General features: G+C 41.8%; 1 protein-coding gene across 1 annotated transcript; it reads left to right on the forward strand.

Moving 5' to 3' along the window:
* The first annotated feature begins 1,023 nt into the window (after window positions 1-1,023).
* On the forward strand, window positions 1,024-13,926 carry HECA (headcase homolog (Drosophila)). The gene is made up of 5 exons (XM_009319148.1): window positions 1,024-1,030; window positions 2,488-3,528; window positions 6,642-6,796; window positions 9,524-9,536; window positions 10,535-13,926. The coding sequence occupies exons 1-5, from the start codon at window positions 1,024-1,026 to the stop codon at window positions 10,591-10,593; spliced, it is 1,275 nt and encodes a 424-aa protein (XP_009317423.1). The 3' UTR covers window positions 10,594-13,926.
* The last annotated feature ends 1,276 nt before the right edge of the window (window positions 13,927-15,202 follow it).

Below are 15,202 nucleotides of genomic sequence, written 5' to 3' on the forward strand. Positions count from 1 at the left end.
GGAATATGTACCAAAATAGATGAATACAGGAAATGCGTAAGTGAGAACTGTTCATATTGGTACCTCTGGTATCTTGCTGCATATCTGACTTCTGATGATTTGCCTTTAATGGTTTCAGTTTAGCTGGCTTTCTGAGATGAATTTCTTAAGGATGCTATAATTGCAAACTATGCTTTCAGACCCTAAATATAATGAAAGAATGACTGACAACAAAGAAGAACTTTGCAGACATGCTTAGCGTGGCATAGTGTGACTTCAATCGAAGTCTGGGAGAATGGGTGGGAGAACTCTGAACTGGTAAACTGACAGATTTTATTTCAGGGCAGGTAAGTTGTTCACTTCTGCTCTTGGCCAGTGACGTTATACTCAATAATACACAGTAAAAAGCGTGGAGAAAAATTAGTCATTGGTAGCCAATAAAATTCATGCTTCTCAAAGACATCTCAAAACCTCCATGTTCTTAGTGGGCTTTTCAGAGACCCGAGACAACTAGTAAGAATGTCAGTGTCACATGTATAGAAGGAACTTCCAAAGAGTCCTGAGGGAATGCCTCTCTTATCTCTGTTCTCTGCAATTCGGTAATTTGTCTTTAATGACTGAAGAAGTCCACCCTTTGAAATGAAACAGCCTTTTTTTTTGCTTTAAGAGAACATTTTTGGGAATGCACCTTGGTTGCAGTTTATAGTCTAGTCCCTGAAGGAAAGGTATTGCAGAAAATTCTCCTTGCAGCTGTGCCGCTTCTGGCATTAAAAACGGAGGCAGACAAATGAGGTGAAGGATGTGGCATCTTCCAGGGAATGGCTTGGGAAAATTCTCTCGTACTCTTTGTGCCCGTCTCTTCTGGGTAAATAGGTCTTAAGAGCTACCGTAATCTTGAATTTACTGAAGATAACCTTGAAGATTTTGTTTGTTTGTTTATAGCCTTTTAACAACAACTTGTTGGGAAGGGGCAAAGCCACTAGTATGGCAAAGATCTGTTGTTGTAAAGCATCTGGTTTGTGTATTACTGCTGTAGGACGAATGATGACGGGTAGTGTGTCTATTACTGAAAGTCTGAGTAAAAGTGAACATAGCGGCGTAAAACCTATCATCCCACTGCAAATTATGTTGTATTATTTGTGCTGGCAGTGACAAGAATGGGATTAAAAGCAATGCAACCGAGTGGTGCTTTTTTCCCTGCTTATCAGATAGAAATTTGAAGTCCTAAGGAAAAAAACTTGGATCACGGCAGCCTCTCTCCAGGAGGCTCGGTGTACCTCTTTTGCAAGCCCTGGAGCTCTGGCTGAGACTTGGGAACTGCAGGGAGCCGTTTGCGCTGTTTTGCTCAGGGTGAGACAGCACTTGACCATGGAAGACCCTGAAGAAGCCTGCTAGTGTTTGAATGCAGCAATTACAGAGGTTAAAAGGCAGCCTGCCAGCCCTGTTGGAGCAGTGTTTTTTGGTGAAGGGGAGGAAGTAGGAAGTCAGAAATACAGCGGAAAAATATTTGTAATACTTGACGAAGCATCTGAAACCTTCATAATTAGAAACTCTTAAGATCCAGTAGAAACTCCAGCTGAAAATTTCCTGTCCTTTCTGTGCCTCCCAGCTGCAACTGAGCCGCCAGAAATGGGAGTAGTTTGTAGTCTGTGGTACTTCAGTGAGGGAAGGGAAAAAGTCATTGGTCTGTAAATGAACGTTTATTGTAGAAAGTTTTTGTGTAGAAGCTGATATTGTTGCAGGGAGAGAATTGAAATAAAACTGTTCTTTGCTCAAGGATATAGCAAAGGCTGCTACTTTGCTGATAAAAGACGACATGGCATGTGGTTTTTTGACCTGTCTGTGTTGCAGAACTATTTGGTTTGTGAAATTTAGCTATCCAGTAGGTCAGTGATGGTGGTATAGTCTGTATTTGCCTGAGCAATGTAAGGAAGGCCCTCCTTTCTGCACTTAGGAACATAAGCTGTTAGTCTTGCTTTTCAAAGTCCTCTGCTTCCTCCTCCTCTCCCTAGCTGTTGTCTCTTGCTCAGTCCCAAAGAAAAGATCAATTCCTGCCTCCCCTGTGATAGCAAAGCCAGGCTGTGTTGCCTACTTGTTTTTCAAACAAGCATCTCTGTGTGTTCGCCCCATGTTGTCTCTCAGGCTTCAAAGCAACCCTCCAGAAATATCCACAAAGCTTTCTCCTTACTTCTTAAAGCCTTTACAACGGTATCCACAAACCCTTGAGGAGGGCTAATGCTTCTGAGGTGCTTTGGCTTTGAATATTAAACAAACTGTAATGTCATTTTGTTTCCTTATTCCTTCATTTCCGTATCTCCTTTCATGTACTTAACTTTATTTGGCAAAGACTGCTTTTTGCCCTGACCCGGAGCTAGTACTTGTGGGGGGGGCCCTTCGATAATACGGATCACAAATAAGAGTTTGTGTGCGTATTTGGGACGGCGTTTAAAGAAGTGTTGCAGTAAGTGGGCCATTAAGTTATTAATGTATCTGTTTTATCTTCCACAGAAGCCCCTTGTGCTACTCCACTGATCTGTAGCTTTGGAAGGCCGGTGGACCTGGAGAAGGATGACTACCAGAAGGTTATATGCAACAACGAGCATTGTCCGTACAGCACCTGGATGCACCTTCAGTGCTTCTACGAGTGGGAAAGCAGCATTCTCGTCCAGTTCAATTGCATTGGCAGAGCCAGGAGCTGGAACGAAAAGCAGTGTCGCCAAAACATGTGGACAAAGAAGGGATATGACCTGGCTTTTCGCTTTTGCTCCTGTCGGTGTGGGCAGGGTCATTTAAAGAAGGACACTGACTGGTACCAGGTGAAGCGAATGCAGGATGATAAGAAGAAAAAATCAGTGTTAGAGAAGAGCACGGGAAGGTCCACGGCAGAGTCAGCAGAGGAGGCCAAAAAGGGCAGGCCGGCCAACAAGCCGCAGAAAGGCTTGAGTCATGACCTCCAGCGAAGGCACTCGATGGACAGGCAGAACTCCCAGGAGAAGGGCGTCATGGGCGGCAGCTACGCAGTTCGTTCGCCTTGTGTCTCTCCCGGCCAGTCCCCACCCACCGGCTACTCTATTCTTGCCCCCACGCATTTCAGTGGCCCTCGTTCCTCGCGATACTTAGGAGAGTTTTTGAAGAACGCCATTCACCTGGAGCCCCATAAGAAGAACATGGCTGGTGGGGGCATGTTCAGGAACGCGCATTTTGATTACGGGGCAGCTGGTTTGCAAGCACATAGATCAGGACACTTCGATGCCCCTGTGCAGTTTCTGAGAAGGCTCGATCTGTCCGAGCTGCTGACTCATATCCCCAGGCATAAATTGAATACTTTCCATGTGCGGATGGAAGACGATGCCCAGGTGGGCCAAGGGGAGGACCTTCGGAAGTTTATCCTTGCTGCTCTTAGTGCCAGCCACAGGAACGTTGTAAACTGTGCGCTATGCCACAGGGCGCTGCCAGTGTTTGAACAGTTTCCGCTGGTGGACGGGACCCTGTTCCTTAGCCCATCGAGACACGATGAGATTGAATATGATGTTCCCTGTCACCTTCAAGGTACAGGTTGTCTGTCAGTCATGCTAGGCTTCATTAAATGATGGAACTGCCTTCTGTGCCCTGCCCCTCCCATTTTAGATTTTCATCCCGGTTCTGCATTTTTAAGCAGTTCTGTAAAACTTGAAGTCACGTCCACATTATCACGTGGATCAGATTGAAACACTCAGGAAGGAATTACAAGGAGCAAATGCCGTGTAGAAAGATCCATGCCTCGTGTTTGGGTTTACAGTTAAGAGATTTCTCATCTGGTTTCTAGGTAGACCATGGGAAGGTTTTCCAGCCACTCTGTTCTGCAGCATGTGCGTGCTGATTTATCTGTTGTGAGCTTTACTCCAAGACATACATCAACCTTTTCAACAACCTTTTAAATTTAAGCATGCTGTGCTGCAGCATGGGTGAAAGTTACATTTGTACCACCGGTGAGATGAGATGCCTCTCATCTGCTTTGAGACTAAAGAATATCAGTTTTGTTTTATAGTGAACTATTTTTTTGTTATACGAAAAGGACTATAGTCTGGCCTGTGTTAACACTGGCCTGGGGAGGTCGGACGTAGTAAAAGCAAGCTTTTAATATGGTGGGTTGAAGCAGCAAGGGTGTAGGTTTAGACTTCTTTCCAAACTCCCACCTGTTCGGACTGCATCCTAATAATGCCCCAGCTCCAAGCTGAGTTGAGACCAAGGCGTGTATTACTTTTCTCCTCCTAGAGAAACAAATGGATGTGGGCTAGGATGAGCTTCAGCTCTTCCTGAAAGCTGTGTCCCAAACTAAGTGATCAGGGTGGTACATGGCAGCACACGCCTGTCCTGCAGCCTGCTGGCAGCCAGCATGGCTAAAATAAGTCAGAGAAAGTATTTATAGTTTGGTGTTCAAAAACAGAATTATATGCTGAAAAGTGTGTTGGGAAGGCTTTGACGAGAGGTATCTTAACATTTAAGTTTCTCTCCTTTCAATAAAATATGTTATATCCCATGCATGGTCATAATACATGTTAATGTAACATTCCTTTGCTCAACAAACTTTGTGTTGGTTTTTTTTTTCTTTCCTTCAATCACTGTGCACTAAGTCACTAAACTGTATTCATGCTAACATTGTTTCTGTCTTGCCTAATGTATTTTAAGGAGAAAAAGTAATAGGCGAATACACGAGCTAAAAAAACTCCAGGATAAACAGAATATATGTATGTGAGATAATAATGCTTACTTCTTTGGTGGGGAGGCATGCACAATGTCCTTGTGATTTTATCAGTACTAATAGCTGGTTTAGTAACAGTGAAACTCATCAGTTGTTAACATTTGCCACCAAGAATGAAACTCTGTGAAATTATTATTTTTTTTTAATTAATTGCTCCTTACCGATTGGACGATACATGTGAAAAACTTGCTCAGACAAGATACCATGAATAATTAATTGTTAAAATTTTTACCTCCTTGTCCTGGGTAAAATGGTTTGTTATCAGAAGTACTCTTTGAAATGAAAGTAAGCTTGCAAGGTGCTGTTCTAGGGTATTATTTTCTCTTCAGTACAGAAAATCACTTCTTTTATTTCAGGCATGTTTAAGATGTCAGGTGCCTCATTTCCTATATAACAAGGATCCTGAAAATTAAGCGGTGGGGAAATGCAGTATTACAATGTGCGGGAGCAGTGTAGAACTTCAGATGAGGAAAATTATTTTATCTTCCTGCCCAACGCAAAACTTCCGTGCGGGAAATTGTTTGAAATCTCAATCCAATCTCAAGTGTTCACTTCAGGAACAGAGTTTATTATATTTGCACTTCAGTCTCATCACATCACATTTTATACAACTGAACACGTCAATGTGGAATAAGTCAATTTTTACCAGCTCATACTAGCAAGTTTATTTCATATGTATATTTTAAGTAGAATCTGGCTTGTCTTCTCATTTTTCTAAAATAGTTGGCTTAAAAAACAAAACAACTTAAAAACCAAACCATTAGTTTTAAAGTATCTGGTATGGACTAATCATAAATGGTTAATATTTTATTCCCTTTTATCTAGAAAAGGTACGAGATGTGTGTCTTCTTTAAATTACAGGTTGTGATGTGTTCAGTACTTGGATGCTAAAAAGCACAAATTGCATTCCAAAATAAACACATATTATATGCAGTCCTGTTTTGTAGCTGATCTGTAACTGCAGTAGTTCTTAACTTTGTCTTGTATAGCAGTGCAAAATATGGTATATTACAGAATTAGTACTCTCTGTCAGCCCACTTTTAATAGCCAACTATTAAATTACAAATGGATTCAATCACTACAAATCGGGCATAATCTAGATGCCAGCTCTTTGTAATTTGTGTAGGGCTTTTTGGTTTGTGTGAAATTTGCATCTTAGGTTTTGCATTGGTGAGTTTAGTAACATTTATGGAGAGAAAATCCTTCATTTTCAATTCTGGGCTGCTTGATTTTTTTGGAAGTCAATATAACTCAGGTTTTGAAAGTCATTGTGTGTACAGAGCCTAAGGTCATGATAGAGCTCGAAAGATTCATAGTTCTGAATGGCATGTTAAGATCTGTATGTGTAATATATAATGTTTTTAAATATACTTACTGTAAATGAATGGTCAGGAAAAAGTACATGAAAGAAAATCGCTCTTCTGGCTGTTGCTTTTTTCCATGAGGAATATTAGGTCCTTAGCTCCCTCTTTGCTGGAAGATTTTGGCAAGTTGTTAAAGGAATCTGTACCCAGCTTGCTAATAAGCTTCAACACTTCTCCACTTCTTCTGTCAGGTGGGGATGAAGCTAGGGCACAATCCTTGTTTTGGAAACACTGCAGCTGATCACATAGCTTAACCTGGCATCTGTTCACTGAGCTTAAGCAGCTCCTTTTATAAAATATTTTGCTAAGGTCTACCAGCAAACGGAGGAAAGGAGGGTGGGCAGGGTGATGACTAATCCTGGAGTTTTGCATCCATGGAAAATAGCTTCAGTCAAGCCCTACGTATTTCCCATAGAGAAACATTTTTTACTTTATCATTCACCCTTTAAAAAAAAAGGTGTGATTTGTATCACTAAAGGGCAGATAATACATTGCGGGAAATGTCTGTTTTAATCTTCTGTTCTAGTCTCCTTAATAAGTGTCTTTCCTGTCCACAGGAAGGCTTATGCACCTCTATGCTGTTTGCGTAGACTGCTTAGAAGGGGTTCACAAAATTATCTGCATTAAGTGCAAGTCCCGATGGGATGGAAGCTGGCATCAGCTGGGAACTATGTATACCTACGATATTCTGGCAGCATCTCCCTGTTGTCAGGTTAGTACCGTGCGTAAATAAGACTCCGAAGGTGAAATTCCAAGTGATGATAAGTAAAGCCAAGGTTTGTGTTTCTCTTCTCCCTTCCCCTCTTTCATCCTTCTTTTCCAGCCTGTACCTATGAGTGCTATACAAGAAAGCTGACCGAGTCCCTGTCTCTTTGTCTTAACTTATGAGGCACAAAGGCCGATAGCTAGACACAAACCAATGCAGTGGTCAGTGGTTATTACTTATGTTTTTAAATAAAGCCCCTTTAAATGCATCCACAGTTAAATCTGATCCTTGGGATGATCCCTAGCAAGTATCTTTGGCATCAGGTATAATTCCAGTAGTGTTTTAATGACAGTTGCACATTTTCAGCTGATGTTTCATGTATTCAGGGTTCTCATAGTTGTTTGAATTGTGTTTTATCATAAGATAATTGTAGCAAAAAAGCCAGGGGAACGGAAAGGTCTAAAGAGTCTTTGTGCTTGGAGATTACCCAGCTCTCCTTAATCTTTGTGGCGACTGACTCTGGTGATGGTACTCCACCACAGCCTGAAGCAGCTTAGTTTTCATTAAATGCTCGCCTAATCTATACCTTGGGTGAGAAAGATCCAAGGCCCGGGGTTACTGCCTGAGGTACGTGCCTGAGGCAGCAGGGTCGTCAGCATCCAAGAGAATTGTCCATGCAATGGGCAGAGCACTTTTGTTGTATAGGTAGGGGTAGAGAGCCATGGAAAAAGCATTTGTCTGGGAACGGCTCAGTGGTCCACTCGGGATGCTCAGGAGCGGGCTGTTGCCTTCGGACACACGGGTTTTGTTACTGGGTGCGAACAGGACCCTCGCAGAGATGCAGTCATTCAAAGTATGATCACTTCATGGTATTGTGCGTGCTTAAGAGTAATCTAAAATCTAGGTTTGTTGATAGGCAAAATGCCATTTTATTTTAAATTTAACATATATACCAAAATGTGTCAAAAGACTCTGGAGTTGCTGCTTCTGGATAAAATGACATTGCTAACAATTATAATTAAAGACAGAGATATTGCCTCCAAATTTAGTGCCTCTTGAGATTGTAACTTTTTTTTAATAATAGGGACTTTTAAAGATAAAACACCGATGCTGACTTGCTAGCTCTGTAAAAGCCAGGAAATTAAAATCTGAATTGCTTCTGTTGAATATACAAGACAAGAATTAAGGTCTCATTTTACAAGAGCCTTAATTATGTGATTAATGGACAGTGTGACAGTACACGGTAAGTAATAGAACTGACTATGAAATCATCAGCTGCAGTGACTATGATTGCCAGATAATACGCATTATTGTTTCACCGTGATTGTTACAGATGATTCGGTGCATACAGAGGAATGACATTTAAATATGGTATATAATTTAACTCCGAATTGCCTTGCTAATTTCTATTTTGAATGATTTCATACCTTATTTCAAAATATTTAATTATACATCACAAATGTGCATGTCGGATAATGAACTGTAGCCACTGTCAGGTTACTGGCAGATAGCTGATGTGCTGGACAGTAGCAAGGGGGGAAACCAACACTTTGGTTAAGAAAGTCATACAAATCCGTGCCCTACTAGATTGTATTTCTTAGAATTTCTGTTTTTCAAGCAGAGCAGATGGCTGTGGAGCTGATGGTTTGTTTCTTTTTGAGTCTCGTTGCAACAGTAATAGTACTTCAATAATTTCTTCCTCTCCTCATCCCAGGAAAATTCCTTAAATCAAGATTGCCATAGAAAATAATTTTTTGTTCTTTTCAGTGGAGAGCTGAAGCTTTCGTTAGCATATTGGGCTGCGAGGTTAAGCTATGGTACAGCTCAGGCCCTCGCTGCTCATTTGCCACCTTTAAACTCCTTTACGGTCTCCAATCTCTTCTGCTTCTCTTGAGTATTTCAAACGGCCTGCTGAGCTTTCACACCGCCTGTCGCTTTCTTTACATCAAATGGGCTGGGTTTCTCAGCTAGGTGTCTTCTGAAGACTTACTTTTCTTTGTTACTGCTGAACATTAATAGCTCTGTCTGTCCTCACCCTTGACATTTAATTATTTCTCATATCCACCCTGTTAATGTTGGTCCTTTCTCAGTTGGATTTTGTAGAATAGTTTTTGTGCTTGAAGTGATGTTTAGTTTGTATAACCTGGTACGTATTATAAATGTTTAAATAGATACCTAAGTGATGCAATACCATGCCATGCTGATAAAGTAGATCGAGTTACACCTTTCTTAAGCTGAAAGATTAAAATGCTGATATATTTCATAGACAGATCATGTTCAAACGTCAGCATAAGCGGTTGAATTGCATGGTACAAATGTAAAATTTCTCTCTTCACTTTGGGGCTTCATTAATGATTTATTGAGGCAGCACTTCTTGTTCTGGGGATTGAGGAATTGGTTCAGAGATTAATCAACACAAAACAATCGTGTGCGTACATAAACTTTGAAGTTCTCCACCTCCTGTCAGTCAGAGTGGGAGGTAGCTTACTCACCAGAATTCGGCGGTGGTATTTCATGTGAAAAACATTGTGTATGCCTGCAAGTTACCAGTCCGGGTGAGGAATGTCCTTACCAGCAGATCCCGTTACTGCCACTTTCCTGACTTACCCCCTCTCCTGCCGGGGAGGGCAGGGCAGGGGGCTGCGTGCGATGCTCTCTTTTTCAGAGGCGAGAAGCGGAGGCGAGTTTGGTTATTTCAAAAGGGTTTTTTTGTTTGTTTCTTTGTTTTTACAGGCTCGACTGAACTGTAAGCACTGTGGGAAGCCAGTAATAGATGTACGGATTGGCATGCAGTATTTCTCTGAATACAGCAACGTCCAGCAGTGTCCTCACTGTGGAAATCTAGACTACCACTTCGTGAAGCCATTTTCTTCATTTAAAGTTTTGGAGGCTTATTGACGAAAGCTTTGCTTTAGTAATAGCTATTTTATGGGTATTTCAACTTTATTACATATCTTTTTATAGGATTCATTCTGTGATGAAATTTAATTTCTTTTCTAACTGAAAGAGCAGCTTCTTTGTCTGTGTACATATTAATATGTATATATATACATGTTGTTAAAACCGGAATCCTCCTGACAAGATCTCTGTGAAGGTTGGAGGCAAGCCAATTCAATGGCCTTTGAATATATCCCGAGTGTGGGGTGGAGTTCAGCTAAAAATGATTTGGTTTTATTTTTTTTGTATAATTGTAATACAGTTTATAGGAAGGGTGTGGGGAGACCTACAGGACAGAGAAATATGTCAGGTTGGAAAGTGGGTAATTGTGTAGGGTTGTTGCCCCTCCAGCTTGGTGGAAATGGGAAATCCTTGGAAAGAAACCGTCCTGTTACTGTTGAATTCATTCAGCCTTTCGCATTGGTTCCCACGGGCGCAGGAGCTGGCCCCGTGCTGCCAGTTGCCTCAGCAGGCTTTCTTTCAGATTTCCCGAGACGGGGTAAACTAAGGTATTGTGACAAGTGAATGTAAATGTATGCCAGAAAATACAATCTTGAAATGAATTATTTTTTTTTTTGGCATAGCGTCTTCCTGCCGTGTGCATTTGATGTGCGTTGCCCTCACTGACGGACCATACGGCAATAGTGCTGCTTCCACCAGGGCTGTCATGTGCCCAGCCGGGTCACCTGTTCATACCAAAACAAGCTGGAGATCTTAAAATGCTTTATTTAAAGGTGTTTCTTCACAGACATTTTAGGGAAGGAACAGGCTGAGCTGAATGGGGATGTGTTTGTATGTGTCTGCTAGGGCTGAGGCTTTGCTGCCTGCTGCGGACTGGTGTGACTGGTGTGGAAGGAGGACCGTGAAGTGGGATCTGGGCCGTCAGACCTGTAAGAGCTGAGAGGTACTGAGTACAAAACATGGCGTTGCTTTTTAAAACAACTAATTGCTGCACCTTTGTCTTTCCAAATTGCGTTGTCCAGGATCTAAAAACTTGGAGACTTTTTAAGAAAGCAAACCTAGCGTATTTACTTTCTACATGCCTCTGTGCTGTACATAATAGACTATGCATTAGGCAGTGAACTTGTATCAGAGGGCTTGGCCCTGTAGACTCTGCAGTTGTTGTTTCTTGGTTCCCATTTCTCCCTTCCTTAAAAAATTTTTTTAAAATAGGTGATTAATCTTTTGCTTGGTTTCTCAAGCCAATTGAGATCTAGGGGAGGGGCTTTTTTTGCTTTTCTCCATAGTGTATTTATGGAGTGTTTGTCCACTCGAGAGGTGTGGGGTTTGTTTCTGTTTATGAGGTGGGATTATTTTTAGTTTCTTCTGAAGTTGTTTGGTTTTCCCAGATTAGAATCTTTTTAAAGAGTGTATCTGTTGAAATCATGATCTCGAAAATGGCCCTGATACTCTGCCACCCTGGGAAAGAAAACAAAGAAGTCGGAAGCCAAAAAAATGTTTCATATGCTGGACTGAGAATTATGCTTTCTGCTAACTTAAGAAATTAATGTGCACATATAAAACTCAAACTGAATATCCATGTTTCTTTGTGCATAAAAATGCCAAGTTCACAGTTTTATTTCCTGGCTGTCTTCACTGCAGAATTAGCTCCTTTTAGCATTAGCCACTCTTCTAGTAATACTCGAGCTGCACAGAGGGCTTATGCTGGCACAGATCACTTCCTGCTAACTTGAGTGGTAATGTCCGTAGAAGCCAGCCAGCTCACGTTAATGGTTTTCACATCCAGACTGTCTATCTCGTACAGTTACACTGGTGATCCGCTGCTGGTCTGAACAACCATGTTAGCAGGCTGCGGTAGCCTTCATCACCGGCGCTCCCCTCCTTCTGTCCTCGCTCCTGTGTTTGGTTTTGGGTCTGGAGCACATCCTTGGGGTTTTGTACAGTTTTTCCCTGTTTGTGCCAGTTTTGGGAAAACCTGTTTTCTTTTTAAGGAGAATTATGGGAAGGACTTTGGGGTACTTCTAACACTGTTCTGGTGTGGCTACCACAAACCAAGTAACACCGAGCCCAGTTGCAGCGGGACCAGCACTGTAACCATTGTCCATAGGAGCAGGAGCTGGTCCAGGCATACCTGCGCTGGAAGAAGGTGTCTAGCAGATAAAACCTGGTTAGCTGTGCAGTGTAGACGGAGAACAATCAAGTTATAATCTGAATTAACTCCTCAGGGAGGATGGGCCCTTCAGCTTTGATGGTATGTTGAGCAACCTGATGGAGTTAGGGTGGCTAACAAGGTTTCGAGTTGCTTTGCCTGGCAGAACCAGACCAGATGGACAACGGCTAGACTGTTCCAGCGGCCTGAAATCACACAGCAAAGACAAAGCTCCTGTAATGAGAAAAATTAAAGGATACATCTGTAACTGTAGTGTTTGGTCTTGAGTGCTAGTCACTCATGCCATGAGTCTAGGGTATTGATTCCCACATAGGCTACCTGGTGTTGTGTACCCACTTCTCCATGCATTCGACGAGGGGAAGTGTCACTGTACAATGCACGTGGTAGAGGAGAAGTGGGATCTGGAGTCCTTCCAAATACTTGTTCATTTGCTTTCCTTAGAGTAACTTAATTTATAATTCTGTCCTTTAAGTACTTCGATGCCTCTCCAGACATGTATGTATGACAATCGAGAATGAGTAGACATGGAGAAAGGGAATTTGGCCAGCTTTAAAAACACAAGCCTATGAAAGGTTGTACAGTATATTCAAGTGAAAACCAAGAATGCAGCAGACTGAGAAAATGGGAAGGGGAAAGCGTATTTGAAGTCTTAACGGTGACAAGGAGTTACGTACAAATCTATCCAAGAAAACAATTTAGTTCTCCATCAGCTTTTCCTTTTCATTCTGCCGCTAAGTGAGTCTTATCTACTGCTTGAGGAAATGCCTATTTTCTTGCAAAACACATCTCTCAACTGGAGGCTTGCAGCACATGTAGCACTGTAAAAATGATCCTCGATGGAAACCAGCTGAGCTACGGAAAGATTCCTCTGAACTTTCACTCCAAAGTAAATTGTCCCTAACTTGTAGAGAATGCTTTCCTTGCTTCTTGCTGGTACTGAAAACTGGTCTTGGGTTACTGCAAAATGCAGTATTTTTTGTAATATGCATGATTCCAGTCAAGCAGTCAGGCCCACCCTTTGGCCATGAGAGTTTCAGCTGGGCTTTGCATAAGTACAAAGGCAGAGGTAACTTCTTTGGGACCTAATGGCTACTTCAGAGGTTAAACTAGACTGCAGTTGGTTTGCTGTCCATCTTGACGAGCACTGGAAGTGGCCATGAGCTTTTAAATGTGTCAAAAGGGAAAAGATTTCCCTAGCTAGGGAGCTGCTTGCTTTGCTTGTTTGGCTAAAGTTTACTCTTCGTTACCTTTCATTTTTCTGATGCTGTGTGTTCTTTTAAATCTGGCCTGTGGTCAGATTAAATTGTGCCTGAAATATGTTTCATAAACGAGAATACAGTCCTCTGGATTTGGAGATTCATTCTACTCTTAAGTGCACGATACTCCTTGTGATAGTAATAGGAGTTGCATGTGCAAATGCTTTTCTTTCCAGTAGTTAACTCTGTTTTCCATACGAGAGGCTTGCATTTAGATAGACTTCATATTTTGGATGTGTAAAAATGAATTCATCCATCAGTAGGATGTTTAAAATTAAATTTTGATAACTGTAACTAACACAATGGACATCTTTTACATGCTGATGTATAATTTGACATTACCAAGGTGATGAGCCTGAAATTCTTGTTAAAACTACGGTGTTCTATAGCCAGCCCATACACTATCCTGTAGTCTATTTGCATTAACATCTCCGGTAGTGAGCAGTGTATTCATAACGAGTTTAGTTGGGAAGATAGGGAATATTCCTACAAAGGAGGCATCTAACCCAATTTCTTTCTTTTTTCTTTTTTTTTTTCCCCCATGTACTCTTCATTTTGCTGTACGAGGTAACCGAGGACAAACATGTTGTTTTAAGGCCACTGGTGAGAAAACCCCTCAAAAGTATACTTGTCCATAAAGGTTTCTTGTTGAGACATTCTTGGATTGCACTTTTGCAGATGGAAGAATATGTACATAGCAAATGAATGTTGATGAAATTAAAATAATTGGTTATGATATCATTTGCGTGTGTTGTTAGAGAATATTTTGTTGTGACTTCTCTGTATTAAAAAGTAATAAATACCAGACAGCTAACAGTGTGGGTTCTTCTTTCCCCCTTCTTGACTAGTTTCTTACACCTGCTCTTTATAGAGAGACTTACTCTAGTCACCTTATGTATTAAAGGGCCCAGTGAAAACAGGTTTTCAGTGTCAATTAAAACGAAGCTTTGATGTAGTCATTTTGAAGACTGCTATGCTAAAAAAGGGTGGGGGTGTGTGATGTGTCCCCTTGCAAAAGAGAAGTCCTGTTCACTTCGTTGACATTGGAAATGCTCCTCCTGCAGCGTAGCGTGTCCTGCGGGAGCCGTTTCGGGAACGCCTGGGTGCTGCGCCGGCCGTTGCCAGTGGGGATGAATAGAGGACGGAGTGCGGAATCCTTCACTTCTGGTCGAGTCTGTTAATAGAAATATGCCCTCTGGTGCCTAAGAAATATCAGAAGGGCTTCTGTAGGGGAGGAGGCAGTACGGTAGCACTAGGCAAAAGGGTCTCCCATGTTATGACTGAACACTTCATCTCTGAAACCCTGTTGCAGGGGAGGGAGCCTCAAATCCTTGCTTCCTGCGTAAGGTTCTTAGCAGTCTGGCTAATCATCTAATCATGTATTTTAGCAAACCTTGCTCTGTGTGCTTACAGCATGATTTTTCAGCCTTTGCATATTGCCACAGAGAAGTTCAGGAAGGTTGTAAATGGTCAAGGCAATCCGGACTTACAAAAAGTAAAGCACGTGCTGCCGCGGGGGAAGGAGGGCCACGGCTCAAGAGAGATGAAGCATGGTTTGGAGATTGGAAACACTCAGCCAGCCATAGCTGTTCAGGTTTAATTTTGGAAGCAGATACTGTGGCTGGCTGGAATAACCTTCAAGCTGAAAACCTCTGTTGTGTTAATTGTGGAAAGCACTCTGGATAGCTGCCTTTTAAAATACGAAGATCTGTGTATGAGGTGGAAATGTGAATAAGCTACGATCAAGTAATTGCAAGTGAACACAGTGATTCCATACTGATATCTTGCTGAAGGGATTTGGTTTAAGCCTTAAGCCTATGGGGGAAAAGTAAATGAGAACTAGTATTTCGGGGAGACTCTTCCCCTAGCTTAATTACTGCAGTGTTTACCACTTTTTTTGGAGGCAGATGGTACTGAGCACTAAACTGCAGAACTTAAGGTTTGATCTGCTGCAGTAATTACCGTGTTGCTAAAAGAAACTGAGTAGCATTGTGAGAACGTGGAGGAAAGAAAAAGTCACTGAAAAGCTTTTCAAGCTGTTACATGATGTAGTATGTAGTTAAAATAGGGGTGGCACAGGCAAATTGG

This window comes from Pygoscelis adeliae, unplaced genomic scaffold, assembly GCF_000699105.1.
Source record: "Pygoscelis adeliae isolate BGI_AS28 unplaced genomic scaffold, ASM69910v1 Scaffold172, whole genome shotgun sequence".
Classification (NCBI taxonomy): Eukaryota; Metazoa; Chordata; class Aves; order Sphenisciformes; family Spheniscidae; genus Pygoscelis; species Pygoscelis adeliae.